The sequence below is a fragment of the Coniophora puteana genome (assembly GCF_000271625.1).
Source record: "Coniophora puteana RWD-64-598 SS2 unplaced genomic scaffold CONPUscaffold_11, whole genome shotgun sequence".
Classification (NCBI taxonomy): domain Eukaryota; kingdom Fungi; phylum Basidiomycota; class Agaricomycetes; order Boletales; family Coniophoraceae; genus Coniophora; species Coniophora puteana.
This window is the reverse complement of record NW_006913063.1, coordinates 772278-785482: the sequence shown is the minus strand read 5'-3', so window position 1 is coordinate 785482 and position 13205 is coordinate 772278. Positions and strand designations below refer to the sequence as shown.

The window sequence follows — 13205 nt, the reverse complement described above, 5'->3', positions numbered from 1 at the left end:
CCACAAGCGCCACCCATCGGCTCTGTCTCTATTCGAGTTCGCCATCGCGTTGACGCAGTATATACATCCTTCTGCCTCTGACGGGTTTCCTCTCAGTGGAACGTCGCACGGTCTACCATGTTAATCGCCTTGACGCCGCCCTGCTGGATAACTCGGAGTCTACTTTTTCTACACGCGGAGTTTCGCATTCGTGGTCCAACTGGGGAAGGATCCCGACTGAGCACATTGTCTTCGACATGCCTGATGGGCACAACTCCAGGAGCGTCTTCTTGACCATCCGTAAAGAGTACATATCGACCGTCATCTTATGGCCACGCCTACACCCTGCGAGGTGACGGATATTTTAAAAACATATCGGGACAGATACACACACCTAGGCTCAATCATCGACGCAATGAGCATTTCGCGATCGCTCAACATAGCTGAAAGATTCATGAGAAGGAAGTTGTCATTATGCGTAGCGTACATTGTATTCCGTAAATCGTAGGATATGCAATAACACTCAGTGATCAGTCCATGGACACAACCACAGCTTCACCGTCATCGCTGTTGAGTTGGCTAGCTGAGCCAGAAACAGTCTCTATGCCTCAGATTGAGACAAGTGAGAGAGATGTGGATAGACGTCTTGGAGATGTGGTTGGGATATAAACGGATAGAGGAAGCAAAGGGGTGAGAGTACGTGGGCATTCTCTTTAGTGCTCCGGGTCGGAGTCAGTGTGGGATCGCTTTTCGATCCGCTGCTCCTCGAGCGCGCCCGATGCGAGGGGCTTGGACGACTCGGCCGCCCGAGCCTGCTCGACGAGATCCTGGCGGGAGGTGAAGCCTGGAGGTGCCCAGCGGCCCGAGGTCCACGGCTTGCAGTCGGGGTCGGTGTACATCTACCAAGGCGAACATGAGTTAGCTGTAAACCCCGGAGACGTCGAAGAGTGAGACGAGCACGCACCATGTTGACGGCCTCGAGCGTGAGGTCGGACGATTCGTACAGGAAGAGGTAGACGACGACCGCACCGGTCAAGTTGCACGCCGCGAAAACGTAGCCGTAGCGGTAGTCGATTGCCTTCGTGATGAAGGGCGTGAAGAACGCGAGGAGGAAGTTCCAAACCCAGTTGGCAGCGGTCGACAGACTGGCCTGCTTGGCACGTGTCCGGGTTGGGAATGTTTCACCGATGAGAATCCATACACCGCTGCGAAGCAGTCGTAAGAAAACCAATCTGATATTAGGATGTATCCGGACCACTTACGGAGCCCATGTCATGGCATAGCCCAAAATGAACATGCAAGCGGAAACAATCATGACTATTGCCATAAATCAGGCCATTAGCTGGCGGCAACGTAAGTGATACTGAATACTCACGCTTGCCAATACCCTGGTTCTGTGTCGGGTTCCCAGCGGTTCCGGCAGACGCGAACACGAACAGCCATGCCGATTGCCAGATACCACCTACTATGAGAGGTGTGCGACGACCAAACTGTAGTGTAGTTCATGAGATCAAACGAAGGCTGATACGGCAAGCAGCTAGCCTCACCTTTTCCATGATGTACATGCCTCCAAACGTGCAGAAGAAGTTGACAGCTCCAAGGATGATCTGCGTCACGAACGAGTCCTGGAGACCGACAGACTGGAACACGGTCGCGCCGTAGTAGAAGAAGTAGTTGGCCCCCGTGAGCTGCTGTATACTCTGCAACGTCATGCCCAGGATCGTGCGGTAGAGCGTCTTGTTCGCTGGGCTGAAGCAGTCGAGCCAGCCACCACGGTTCTTCATGTAGTCCGTCACGTTGGTCCGAATTTCCTCGGCTTCGCGGAGGATGATGGGGTGGTCAGCAGCCTCTGCGGTGGAGAAGCCGCGGACCGTTGCAAGCGAGGCTTTGGCCTCGTCCATGCGGTCATGGGCTGCGAGCCATCTTGTGAATAGTGTCAGAGCCTCGTGTCGAATATGAATGGGGGCAGACTCTGATGGACTCACCTGGGAGATTCGGGCATGAATTGGATACCAATACCGAGGATCAAAGCCCAGAGGATGCCGATACCGACGACGATACGCCAGGAGGCCGACATGGGGACGTATCTAGTACCAATGGAGATGGCGTCTGGAAGCCGCTGTCAATACCAGCGAGGAATACGCAGAGGGCGCAACTTACAGGCAACCAAGATACCGAACGTGATGAACAGCTGGTATGTTGCGGTCAGCGTACCACGGATTTGCGCTGGAGCAGTTTCAGCTTGATACTAATCGCGCGGAAACGAGTCATCAGTGACGAAGCTCCCACACAGCCCTGAAGTAACTCATGCTCACCATGGGTACGGCGGCACTGAGCGAGCCAACACCGAGACCACTAATGAAGCGACCGAACGCGAACTGCTGCCAAACGTTCTCGGACGCAATCTGGATGATGACACCGATGATGAAGACAATGCATTCTGTCGTCATAGCCCAGCGACGGCCAAGCTTGTCAGCGGTCCTGTCAGTGTCCGGCGATCCCTGTCAGACGACGCGACAGATAGGGGTTAATTGTGGATGCTTACGGTGCACCGGCGAGGGCACCAACGAGGGTGCCGATGGAGAGGAGAGAGACGATGAGACCTTCTCGGACGACGGAGAATGTGCAGGTAGAGGATACTCCTGGGGTTGTGCATGTTCCAAAGCGCAGAAGGAAGTCCTCCATGAGAAGAATGTCTGAAATTTGACCTGTGTCATACTGAGGAGGATATGTTAGACATGGAGATAGCGAAAGGATGAAAAGAAAGATGCTTACACCGAAGATAAATCCTCCCATAGACGCGAGAAGCGCCAGCATGATGGCCACCCATCCTATGGGCAGTCCTTGGCTGTGTGGTGGAGGCGAGTGTGAGTACGAGGCATACGACGTGAAAAGGAGATCAAAGGTAAAAGATAAAAAGATAAGAAACGGATAAACATACACGTAAAAAAGCGCCATATCGATAGCGTGTAGCCCTTCTGGGGTGCGGGGGATGCGATGGAGGGCTAAAGGCGATGGGGGAGGGGAAACCGGCTTCTCTGCGAGACGACCGGCTTGCTTATGAACCTTCTCGGGTTGATGTCATCCTGCCATACTGGGATACCCGGCCTCCTGCCCGCCTATGGGTTCTCTCCTCCGTGGCTCCGCTTACCCATGCAACCAGCCCACAGCGGCGTGTGTCGGCAAATGCTCTTGCATCAATCTCACGTTCCTATACCACACAGCCCACTCGGCCCGCCCGTAAGCAACATCTCAGGCCCATGCCTTTGCAATCAACATAGGCCTTGTTATGAGACAGGAAGGTTTCGGCGGGCGAGAAATGGAACAAACTTTCTGGCTCATGCTTAGTCCATTGCCGGCTTTCACCACACTTTCCGATATAACAGGACTTGCCCGATCCCGCCGGTAAGCTCTGTCAGACGACATCTGGCCAGGAACAACGATGATCGAGGTGGAGCACCGAGGGTCGGTAATATCGAGCGGCTTGCTTCGGCTTTAGAACACTCGCCAATTCATGCTGACTTTTCACCCCGACGTTCGTCAGAGATCAGGAAGAATATCCTGGAGCACATGGCATGCCTACGGCCGACGGCTGCCTTTCAAGTTGCTCCTTCTGCTCAGTATATCGGTAAGATCGGCGTCAACATGTTTCGTTCCTTCCGAATGCCCGGATCTGCTTTCATAGAGGCTAACGTGACCTTCAGTGTCGAAGAGCGCCCTCGAAAGTCAGCCACATCACAGTTCTCCTTCAAATGTTGTCAAAGTTTTGTCATCAGGGCCACCATAGGCCACTATGCCGAAAGTCTGCCGTTCGGTTTGGACTATGCGTCCTCCACATGACCCCGCGCGGGCTGTACGTGTTGCGCTAGAGCCTCAGTTTAGAATAGCAAGAACACACGTTACAACAACGACAGCCCGACGGACTGCAGAAAGGTTTAGCAAACAAGCTGGCAATCAGGCGTGGTCGTATATTCGTGGGTAGGATATAATCTCACCCTCAGCCCTATTGCCCCAGACACGGTGCACCCCCACTTCTTCTCATGATAGACCAATCGTGTAAAGTCGTGCCGTGATGTCCCAGATTTTCACCTAAAAATAAGTGCAGTGGGGGCGGGGTCATGAGAATGTCCGCAGCGATCGAGGCACACATTCTGGAGTGTGGCACTGTGTTGTTCGGTGCGGAGTGCCGGCGGACCCGAGTGGACGATATCCTCCTTTCCACCAAGTGTAGTGCATATGCGCCTGCGATCCGCGAAAATTCGACCCCGGGACTTCTTCCGACATTAAGCAGAGATGAGACGTCGGAACGATTCGTGAGACACTCTGGAGAGCTGTTTGAGAGATCGAGGGCTATCGATAAGACGGGTGCGTCCAGATTGCAGACTGCGAGCCGAGACGTGATGTGCATGGCGAGAGAAGAAGCGAAGCTAGGACTCGGGCGAACTCGCTATGCTGAGTGTATGCGTCTCTCTACGGAAGAGCAATACCAAGAACAGAGAGGTGTTCCTTGATATAGCTTCAAATTAATATAGCTTCGAGCAGATAACTCATCGCTGGGGTAGGCGGTGGCGTCTGTGGAGAGCCGCACGGACTCTTCGGGTTCGGAAACGGGGTGGACGGATGTTTCTGAAGTACACGTCCCGTATCGCCTCGTATCACTCGGTCTTGAAGAGTCTCGAACCTAGACAAATGGTGTTATCAGCCCTGCAGCGTCGTGTCAGAAGCTTCCGAAGTTCTGATTGAAACGCGGTGATGCTGTCTAGGTCTGGGGAACGCCCTCGCGACGTTCGGCCAGCTGGTGGCCGCGGTCTAAGAATAAGCAAGTTCGGTGGAGCGATGAGATCGGACTGGACTCCCAGAGACAGAGCAATTGTGCCGATCCAATAACGCTGGTCGCTGCGAGGTTGTATACGCCCGTACACGACTTGGACGACGTGCTGGCTGGGACGTGCAGGGCGTCGACTGGAGGATAAGCACGCGTAGTGCAGGGAGGCGAGCGCTGGATTCATTACCATATGCCCGCGGTCCAAGGAGCTTGAATATATGCGTCGGATTTTTGTCGGGTTGGCAGTCAGGTACAGCGTCACGGTAGGTGTGACATTCACGGGGTGATCACAGCATCAACATGATCACATTGCTGTGTTGTCACGCCGTGACGTTCCTGGAGGCAGCGCGAGCGCGTCTTTTGATTGCAGCGACGCGTTTTGTCATTTACGCGGAACATCCACCATATCAAGAACTGAACATGCCTGCACGCTCACAAAGACGCGGAACGCAGCCTTCTCAGAGGACTCGTCGACGCAGGCATGAAGAGGAGGAGGAGGAAGAGGAAGAGGAAGAGCTCCCTGCCACCCAGGGGGACCTGATGGATCTCGACGAGACTCAGGGCGGTAGGCTGGAAGCGGTACGTTCAGCCAGCTCGATGCCAGAGTATAAAGGCACTTAACCTCTGGACATAGGAACTTGACCGCAAAGCGAACGACTTGGTGCGTCTCGCGCTCTTCATGGAGCAGAAACGCGTCCCGTTGAAGCGCGAGGACATCACGAAGAAAGGTCTGTATTACCATCAAGCACATCACTTGTGATTTACAGCTAAGATGCAATGACGCCCAGTCCTTGGCTCGAGCTCGCGCTCGTTCAACCATGTGCTCGAGAAAGCCCAGATCCTGCTCCGGCGGACTTTCGCCATGGAGCTCGTAGAGCTCCAAGCGCGCAACTACCGCGAAGCAGATGGCGGCGCGGATGAGCTGCAGGAAGCGCGAGACGCCATAGGACCTCGGAAGAAAGGCACGTCTCGTCTCTTCCCACTATCACGAGGTACCGCTCCGACTGACTTCGCGCATCTCAGCCGCCGCGCAGGGGTCGAAGACGTACATCTTGCGCTCCACGCTCCACCCCAAAATCATTGAATACGCGGCGCTCACGGACGAGCGCATCCTCGAGGAGCAGACCGCGGACGAGCCCGAGCTGGATGACGACGAGCTCCCGCGGAGCTACGGCAGCGTGCTGTCATGGAGCACCGCCGACCAGCTGGGCGCCGTCGGCGTCCTGCACGTCGTCCTCGCGCTCATCCTCGCCAACGGCCGCGTCATCACCGACAGTACGCCCTCCTTTTCTCTAAAGCTTATCGGAACCAGCCCATTGGCATCCTGACGCCGACTCCTCCCTCGTCCGCAGTGGACCTCCGCGCATACCTCAAGCGCCTGCGCCTGCCCGCCGGGACAGGCACAGTCCCGACGAGCGCGCTCTCCACGCACCGCAATATGCCCATCGACACTTTCCTCTCCCAGCTCGTCCGCCAGGGCTACCTCGACCGCGTCCGGCTCGGCGACCCCAAAGGCGGCGCTGGCGGCGGAGCCGGTAAGCGCGGGCGCCCGCCTGCTGCGACGCAGGGCGGGGGCGAAGACGGCGCGCAGGCGGCGTATGAGTGGCGCTGGGGCAATCGCGCGTTTTCGGAGGTGGGGGAGAAGGCGGTGGCGGAATTTATGGCGGAGTTTATGGTCGAGCGGTCGAGGGGCGAGGCGATCGAGGAGGAGGAAGAGGAGGGTGTTGCTGCGAATGGACGTGCCGGGCGCGGAGGGCAGGGCGGGGGCGCGAGGGGAGGGGGGGAGGGGGTTGAACGGAAGCACCAGGCGATGTTCAAGGGCATTGAACGTGCCGCTGGGGGCAAGTTGGCTGATATTCGATGATGGGTGCGTGCGCACGCGTAAGAGCGCCAATACGTGTTGATCGGGGTATATATTTTACAGTTCGCAGGTTTCTGCTGATTCTACATGTTGTTTCCCTAGGTATGCTATGTCTCCGAGAGATAATCTACTATATCTTGTCGTCCTTAAAACAAGCAAAAAGCTGGCCTCACTCGACATTGGTGATCGTGAAGCGAACCAGAAGCGTGGCCCCGCTGTCCTTGCCCTTGGTGTTGAGCAAACGCACAAACCTCCACCCCTGCTCGAGTCTGCTGACACGGGCACAGAATACGGCCAGGTTCTCGTGAAGTATGAGTTCTTCCGGGTGGCAGATCGTCAACCTGGCACAAAGTCAGCGTTTTTTCGTCACAGCCTAAGTCGGGTTTCAGCCGTACTCACCGTATGAACGCCAACTCGTCATCAATAAACTCCCACTCAAACTGCCTATTGTTCCACATCACGTCGACCTGCTCGGCTTCGTCCTTGCACTTGACGCGATCGGTGTGCCACTTCTCTTCGCCGTCGGCATGGAACAGCTCTGCCTGGACATACGCCGAAAAGCTTGACTTCGTCGGCCGTGTCACTACAATTCAAAACCGTGAACGCCGTTCCGTTCCAAAGCAACGATGAGCTCCCACTCACACGAGCTCACACCAACGACCTCCCCCGTAATCCTCGTCTTCCCGATCTCAACAGCCTCCCGCCCGAGCATCGCTGGCTTCGGCACCCACCCGTTCGTGCCGACGAACATCGCCTCGTTGATCTGCATGCCCCTATCAAAGTGCTGCCAGTTGAGACACGCGACCTGCGAGCCGGTGCGCCAGAACTTGAGCGGGTCGAGGTTGCTCGAGCTCAGGCGGATGCCCATCGGGAAGATGCGCCGGAGGTGCCGCGACGCGCTCGCGGTCAGCGCGGCGGTGCTCTCGGGTATGAGCGCGGAGAGCGCGGACTCGGAGATGTTGATCATGATGTTGCGCACGAAGGGCGGGCTGGGGAAGTCTGGTGCGTGTGTGCGAGATGGCTGGGGTGAGCATGCGTTATTTGTGAAGGGAGGGGAGGCGCGTACACTGCTCGGCCCAGCCTTTGGAGGGTTTCATGCTTCGTGTGTAAAACCCGAGGGCTGCGAGCTCCTCTGAGATCTTGCCGTGCTTGTGCTCGTGCTCTGCTTCCATGACGGGGTCGATCTCTAGCTCTTGTCCTTCATCGTCCTCTGGGACAACGCAGCCGTCGATCTCGTCGCCAGGATCGACATCTTCAGTTCCGGGATAGTACTCCACCTACAGCGCAGACAGCGATAAGCAGCTACATACAGTACAGTACGTGCGAACTGAGACTCACCATCAGCAAAATCCGCCCCTTCAAATCCGCAGGCGAAATACTATCGTCGTCCACCCCATCAACCTCGCCCCTCACGAGCTTATCACCCCACGCCTCCCGCATAATCTCGACGAGCTCGCCCTGCTTCTGCGGCGCGACATGGCACTCGAGGCTGACGAGCACGGGCCAGTCATTAACGCTATCAGCCTCTGTGCGCACAAGCTCGCCGATCGTCGCGCACACGGCGGCGAACGGGACGCTGCGGCTGAACGTGTATCCATGCGTGACGATGGGCCCCTTGGGGGAGGACCAGACGTCGATCTCGACGCAGCGCGCGTTCTGCGAGAGCGCGTGCACATACGATGCGGTCGAGGCGCGTCCGAGGACCTGCCAGGAGAGGAGGTAGGTGTTGTGCGAGGAGCTGGTGGGGTTGCATTCGATTATTGTGCAGTGTGAAAACGATGACGAGGACGCACGAGATAAAGTAGTCCTTGAGCGAGCGCGACGGGTCCACTTCGACGGGGCTGACCGCGGACTTTCTGAGCAGCTCCTGTGCGTCCTGTGCATCCGAGTGGTAAGTTTACCCCGGATTTGCGGTGATTGACGTGCGCCAAGTGCAAGAAGCGTCGATCGACCAGACAAGTAAAATGAAATGAAAAGCACGCACCACACCCTGTTCGCTGAGAAAGTCGACAATCTCGGGGCTGATTCTGACCGCGCTGCCGTCCTCGGGCGGTTGCACATTGATCGCGGTCTCGATGCCGTACTCGAGGGAGAGCTGCTGCACCTCTTGTTCGAGCGTTGTTGCCGCCATAGTCAACGTAGTGTCGTGCTGGTGCGACGGCGTGCGATAACGAGCAGCTCAACGAGGCACTGTAAGGCAGCCGACGCACAAGCAGGCTCCGGGAAGGCCGGAGTCTTCGGAGAATTGATCAGCAGGATCCATATGATAACACAGGTATGCTCGTAGGCGGGCGTAATTACGAGTACAGAAGAGCTAGTAGTATACTGGATGGGCTAGATAACGTAGGAGATCGCAACAAAGAGTCAAAGGTGAAAACCGTCGTGTATACAGAGCAGTAGTAATAAAAGCACAACAAACTTGCTACAAATCCATACCCAAACCGAAAAATGTGATGCAAATACCATATCCCCATACCAATCGTCATCATCATAACCGATAAGAACTCTTCACATCATCTAAAATCGGACCCGACACCGAAAACCCAGACGGAGTCCGCGGATACCCTCTCAACGTGCCGCGCGGCGTCGGGAGCGACTTGTGCGGGTTGAAGTCGTGCGCGACGACCGCCGTAATCGAGTCCGTCGTGAGCATGTCTGCCGTGATCGAGTGCCGTAGGCTATCGTGCAGGTGCAGGCTCGGGAGCGACGTCAGCTCCTCGGACTCGTCGTCGTCGCATTCGCTGTTATTGTAGTCTGCCGAGACCGCGCGGAGGTTGAGGACCAGGCGCGAGACGGTCACGGTCGTGGCGCACCACACGAAGCTGAGGGGAGGCCTTGTTAGTAGTCTCGTGAGGATTAACATGGGGATGTGAGCTTACAAAAGGCCGAGGAACTGCAGTGACACCTGAAAAAAGTTGGTCAGTTTGTTACTGGCGCTTGCTTTGACGTACGTCATATCACTTACTGGGGTTGAAGTAGCCAAAACCAAGTTGACGACTCGTAGAGCTGTGAAAAAAAATAGCGTGTGTGAGGTGCCCTGACACTGATGTAGCTGGTTAGGGTATCTTACAAACAAGGGCCTGAAAAGCAAAAAGACGTCGTCAACAAAAACGGCCACCTTGCACCCGAATTCGAGCCCGAGTTCGACTTTGACTCACAGCGAAATAGAGTGTCCCATCTCGACAAAGAACCTCGCCCAGGTTCACATTGTGCGCCCGCGGCTTATCGTACGCGTTCCAGAGCGCCGTCACGAAGACCATGATCTGCGACGCGACGCCGGGCGCCCAGAGCTTGCTCAGGTGCAGCTCGGTGCTGACCTGGCACACGTGGAGCGAGAGGTTGTATGACGTGCTGGCTGGAGAAGACCGAATCAAGTGATAGCTAGTGTTAGCAAGCAGAACAAAGCGACTGAGGCAGGAAAACAGCAGTGAGCGAACGTACCTGTGATGTGGCCGGTGAGAAAGCCAAAGACGATCACTGTGATTACTTCTGCGAGGATGAATAGGAACAACGTCCAAACGACGAGCTTGAGCCGGCGGTCCCATATCACCCAGAGGCGCAGGAGAACCATGACTATATGCCATAGGCAGGCGATTTGGTTATGGGGTGGTGGCGCACGGCACAGAAATCGGAGACTCACAGTCGCTGATCGCTATCGAGGATACCCCGAACGCGAACGCGGATATGCCCCACTGCTTGCAGCTAACACCCGTCTCAGCTTCATGTATGTACATCAGAGGTGAGAATCAACGCACAACTGCAATGGTCTTGATTAGCACATCAAAGCACCACCACGCACGGAAGGACAACGTACCTCATCTGAGAAAACTATCCCCCCAATACCGCTGAACGCTGCCACACCGAGAAGGTCCATGTTCAGCCTAACGCGGTCTCGGGCAAGACTTGAAAAATGCAAGAACTTACAGAAAGTTTGAACGAACATCGCCATCGGCACGATGTAGCGGGTGTAGAGGAAGAGCACTTTGGCGAGCGTGAATTTTGCCTGCCATATGAGCCGCACCTCTTCGCCGAACGTGAGGAAGTGGTCGTAGAGCAGGATCTGGTGCATTTAGGGAGCACATAGTTTCCGTTTAGAAAAGATATCGACGACAGGGGTTTGAAGGAGGACACGTACGATGAAGCCGGACGCTATACAATGTGAGATGCGCGAGGGAAGGAGATACGGTGGTCAGTTGTGCAGACGGGCGGTTGGAGGTGAGGGACTCACCAGCAACGTACTGGCACGCCCTAAGGTGCAGCAGGAGCGTCTCCACGTCGTGCAGTGTCTCGGCCATGTGCGCCTGCGAGCTGGGCGACTCGTGGGCCTTCAGCTGGGGGCTGCAGCGCCGTCGTCCAAAGGAAAGGGGGACCCGAGTGGGGAACGTCGACTAGCACGAGCACTGTGAACGAGGCGGGCGGTGGACAAGATGTCACGTCCCCCACTCACTGGGACTTATCACACAAACGGTTTTAGACTTATACCCGGTTATGTGCGATCAGGATATGTCAAACTGTTCGTGTCGTTTCGATGTCGGTTTCTCATTTCATCTCCATTTCAATTTGTCTCAACAACTCGACTAAATGATCCGACGAAAGCTTCTTACCTGCCATATCCGTAGCCTCCCCGGCCCTGCTCCGCCGTTCTTCATTGGCTACTGTCTGGTCAAAGCAGCAAGGCTGGGGCCTGGTTTGGTGGCCGATGGTGGCACATCACTGCCTCTAGCAACCAGCGGGTCTCGTGCACCCCAGGGACAACAGCGATGTCCACCGTCTACTTTGCAAGTCAGACTCCGGCGGCTAAAACGTTCCGGCGACATGAAGCCCAGAAGCTTCGTATGTGAAGCTTCGAGGATATGTTTAGCTTGTTGGTAGTCAAGGGTCGATCGAACGTTGGCTCGCACGCGTGTCCTTCTCGTGCGTCAATCTCATTCCTCGTCCTCGAGCTTCGCGGATGGACCCGGGAAGGTAACAAATGGCCAGAAGCGGCTGTCAATGGCGGCGTAATGTCGGTTTCTTGGCTGGCAGCGCTCACGCAACAGGATGAAAGCCCTGGCCCAGATGTCAATAAATGACAGGTTCGGATGAAGATGGAAGAAGCTTTGAACAAGTCCAGGTGGTGGGTCGTGTGGACTCATGTGGACTCCAAGCCCCGGTCTTGCCAATGATGCGACAGAAGCAGGCTGAACGTTTGAACTTGGTTTGAACTCGAGTCTTCCGCCGTGTTTCAGAACTGGGATTGACGACCTTTCCAGCATACGACAACACCATCATCTCCTCATTGAAGATGTGGCAGCACGCTCCCCGCGTGCTTTATACAACCCCTCGTGCACCAGCGTGACTAGTTCATATACACATATTAGCACATATTCGACCGCGCTATGATTGCTCGCTGTTCCTGCCTGTCTCTCCTGCTGTCGCTGTCAGCACCTGTCAGATGCGGGGCGCCCGCTCGAGGTCGGACAGGGTCGGACGTGGTCAGGCACAATCTGGTGCGTGTATAATGCACAGGCCCCGAGCATGATACGCAACTTGCTTCCGAAAACGCGCCAGCGTGCATTAGCACATTGTTAGATTCGAGATAGATGATCTGTTTCTGAGCTTACGAAACGAATGAGCGTATAAGGATTAGCGTTCGGGTGGCGTTCGGGTGCGGGCCCGACATTATTGTCTTGGCAACCTCCTCCGGCGTCCACGCGAACGAGAACACTTCAGGTCACTACCTATTATAACCGTACCACTGTTTCATATGTACAAGGTGCCGAAAGCCTAACACGAGACAAGTCAACATGCCGGTGTATTGGGGAATGTGGAGAACGCACATTAAAGATCTCATGCCATGCATATGATGCAGGAGTTCTTGGGACAGCAGGCTGCTGACGAGACCAACGCGGCTTGCAACGTCGTTCAACGTGCGGGGCCGGCACATCGAATCAGTACACAGCAGCTGGATACAAAGGCTCCAGCCAGCCGCCTCTGCATGTCAGACACGCGTTGAATATCACCGTGCAACCCGAGTTTCAGCTGTCCTCGGGCTCGTTTTCGAGATCTCGGAGAGATGCACCAGTTCGGAGCATGTGTGTTTCACACTGGTATGTTAGTCGAATTAGTAGGAAACAGTCCAACTTGAAGACACATCATCTCACCATGTCCTACCGGCCCCACCGGGATTCAACTCGCTGACAGAGTCCTGTCGCTGCCAATCTGTGCGCGCTGCCACCGTCCTTCGAAGCTTCAATCTCTGCTACTGCAAGCTCGGATAAGTCAGTGGCAGTAAGTAAGCCGAGGTAAGCCGCATCTGGCACACACATTGCACAACGCAGTCTAAACCAAAAGGGCATCGATCGGTCTTGCGTGTAATGTGCCTAATGACCGACGTCCTGTGGACGATCGAAGTTTTGTCGAACGATGCTTACCATCACAGAAAGTGCGGCCGGACAATCGACCACTGTGGCTGTTGTCAGAATAGGGTTGACCTTATCATGCATTCTGAGAAATTACATTAATATACGAGCTCTTGTAAATTATACCGGAAGTCTGCAG

General features: G+C 55.5%; 4 protein-coding genes across 4 annotated transcripts; 1 reads left to right on the top strand and 3 right to left on the bottom strand.

Annotated features, from left to right (window-relative positions):
• Window positions 1–692: 692 nt before the first annotated feature.
• Window positions 693–2796, bottom strand: CONPUDRAFT_75535 (general substrate transporter; the record flags this gene model as incomplete). The annotated part of the gene is made up of 10 exons (XM_007773681.1): window positions 693–878; window positions 944–1184; window positions 1242–1296; window positions 1355–1469; window positions 1527–1902; window positions 1965–2088; window positions 2140–2227; window positions 2295–2460; window positions 2525–2697; window positions 2755–2796. The coding sequence occupies 10 exons, from the start codon at window positions 2794–2796 to the stop codon at window positions 693–695; spliced, it is 1566 nt and encodes a 521-aa protein (XP_007771871.1).
• Window positions 2797–5156: 2360 nt separating this feature from the next.
• CONPUDRAFT_128675 (MAGE-domain-containing protein) lies at window positions 5157–6668 on the top strand (the record flags this gene model as incomplete). Its single annotated transcript, XM_007773904.1, has 6 exons — window positions 5157–5383; window positions 5439–5532; window positions 5593–5775; window positions 5828–6079; window positions 6157–6525; window positions 6583–6668. Exons 1-6 carry the CDS (start codon window positions 5225–5227, stop codon window positions 6666–6668), a joined length of 1143 nt encoding a protein of 380 aa, XP_007772094.1. The 5' UTR covers window positions 5157–5224.
• A 23-nt stretch (window positions 6669–6691) lies between these two features.
• Window positions 6692–8838, bottom strand: CONPUDRAFT_138951 (PLC-like phosphodiesterase). Its single transcript, XM_007773903.1, has 7 exons — window positions 8650–8838; window positions 8459–8541; window positions 8004–8403; window positions 7732–7942; window positions 7308–7664; window positions 7065–7248; window positions 6692–7006 (listed from the first exon to the last, which is right to left on the bottom strand). Exons 1-7 carry the CDS (start codon window positions 8794–8796, stop codon window positions 6835–6837), a joined length of 1554 nt encoding a protein of 517 aa, XP_007772093.1. The 5' UTR covers window positions 8797–8838; the 3' UTR covers window positions 6692–6834.
• Window positions 8839–8922: 84 nt separating this feature from the next.
• On the bottom strand, window positions 8923–11105 carry CONPUDRAFT_167798 (uncharacterized protein). Its single transcript, XM_007773902.1, has 11 exons — window positions 10894–11105; window positions 10801–10814; window positions 10590–10725; window positions 10478–10517; window positions 10306–10367; window positions 10107–10238; window positions 9824–10020; window positions 9736–9745; window positions 9631–9671; window positions 9545–9570; window positions 8923–9487 (listed from the first exon to the last, which is right to left on the bottom strand). Exons 1-11 carry the CDS (start codon window positions 10958–10960, stop codon window positions 9154–9156), a joined length of 1059 nt encoding a protein of 352 aa, XP_007772092.1. The 5' UTR covers window positions 10961–11105; the 3' UTR covers window positions 8923–9153.
• Window positions 11106–13205: the final 2100 nt, after the last annotated feature.

Bases quoted from the DNA above. Each gene is read 5' to 3' on its own strand.
- CONPUDRAFT_138951 (XM_007773903.1), bottom strand. From the start codon at position 8,796: ATGGCGGCAACAACGCTCGAACAAGAGGTGCAGCAGCTCTCCCTCGAG. The intron at 8,404-8,458 runs GTGCGTCCTCGT...CAACCCCACCAG, and splicing joins CTCAAGGACTACTTTATCTC to CTCCTCGCACAACACCTACC. The intron at 7,665-7,731 runs GTACGCGCCTCC...CACACGCACCAG, and splicing joins CAAAGGCTGGGCCGAGCAGT to ACTTCCCCAGCCCGCCCTTC.
- CONPUDRAFT_167798 (XM_007773902.1), bottom strand. From the start codon at position 10,960: ATGGCCGAGACACTGCACGACGTGGAGACGCTCCTGCTGCACCTTAGG. The intron at 10,518-10,589 runs GTAAGTTCTTGC...TCGGTGTGGCAG, and splicing joins GATGTTCGTTCAAACTTTCT to CGTTCAGCGGTATTGGGGGG. The intron at 9,488-9,544 runs GTAAGCTCACAT...GCCTCCCCTCAG, and splicing joins CTGCAGTTCCTCGGCCTTTT to CTTCGTGTGGTGCGCCACGA.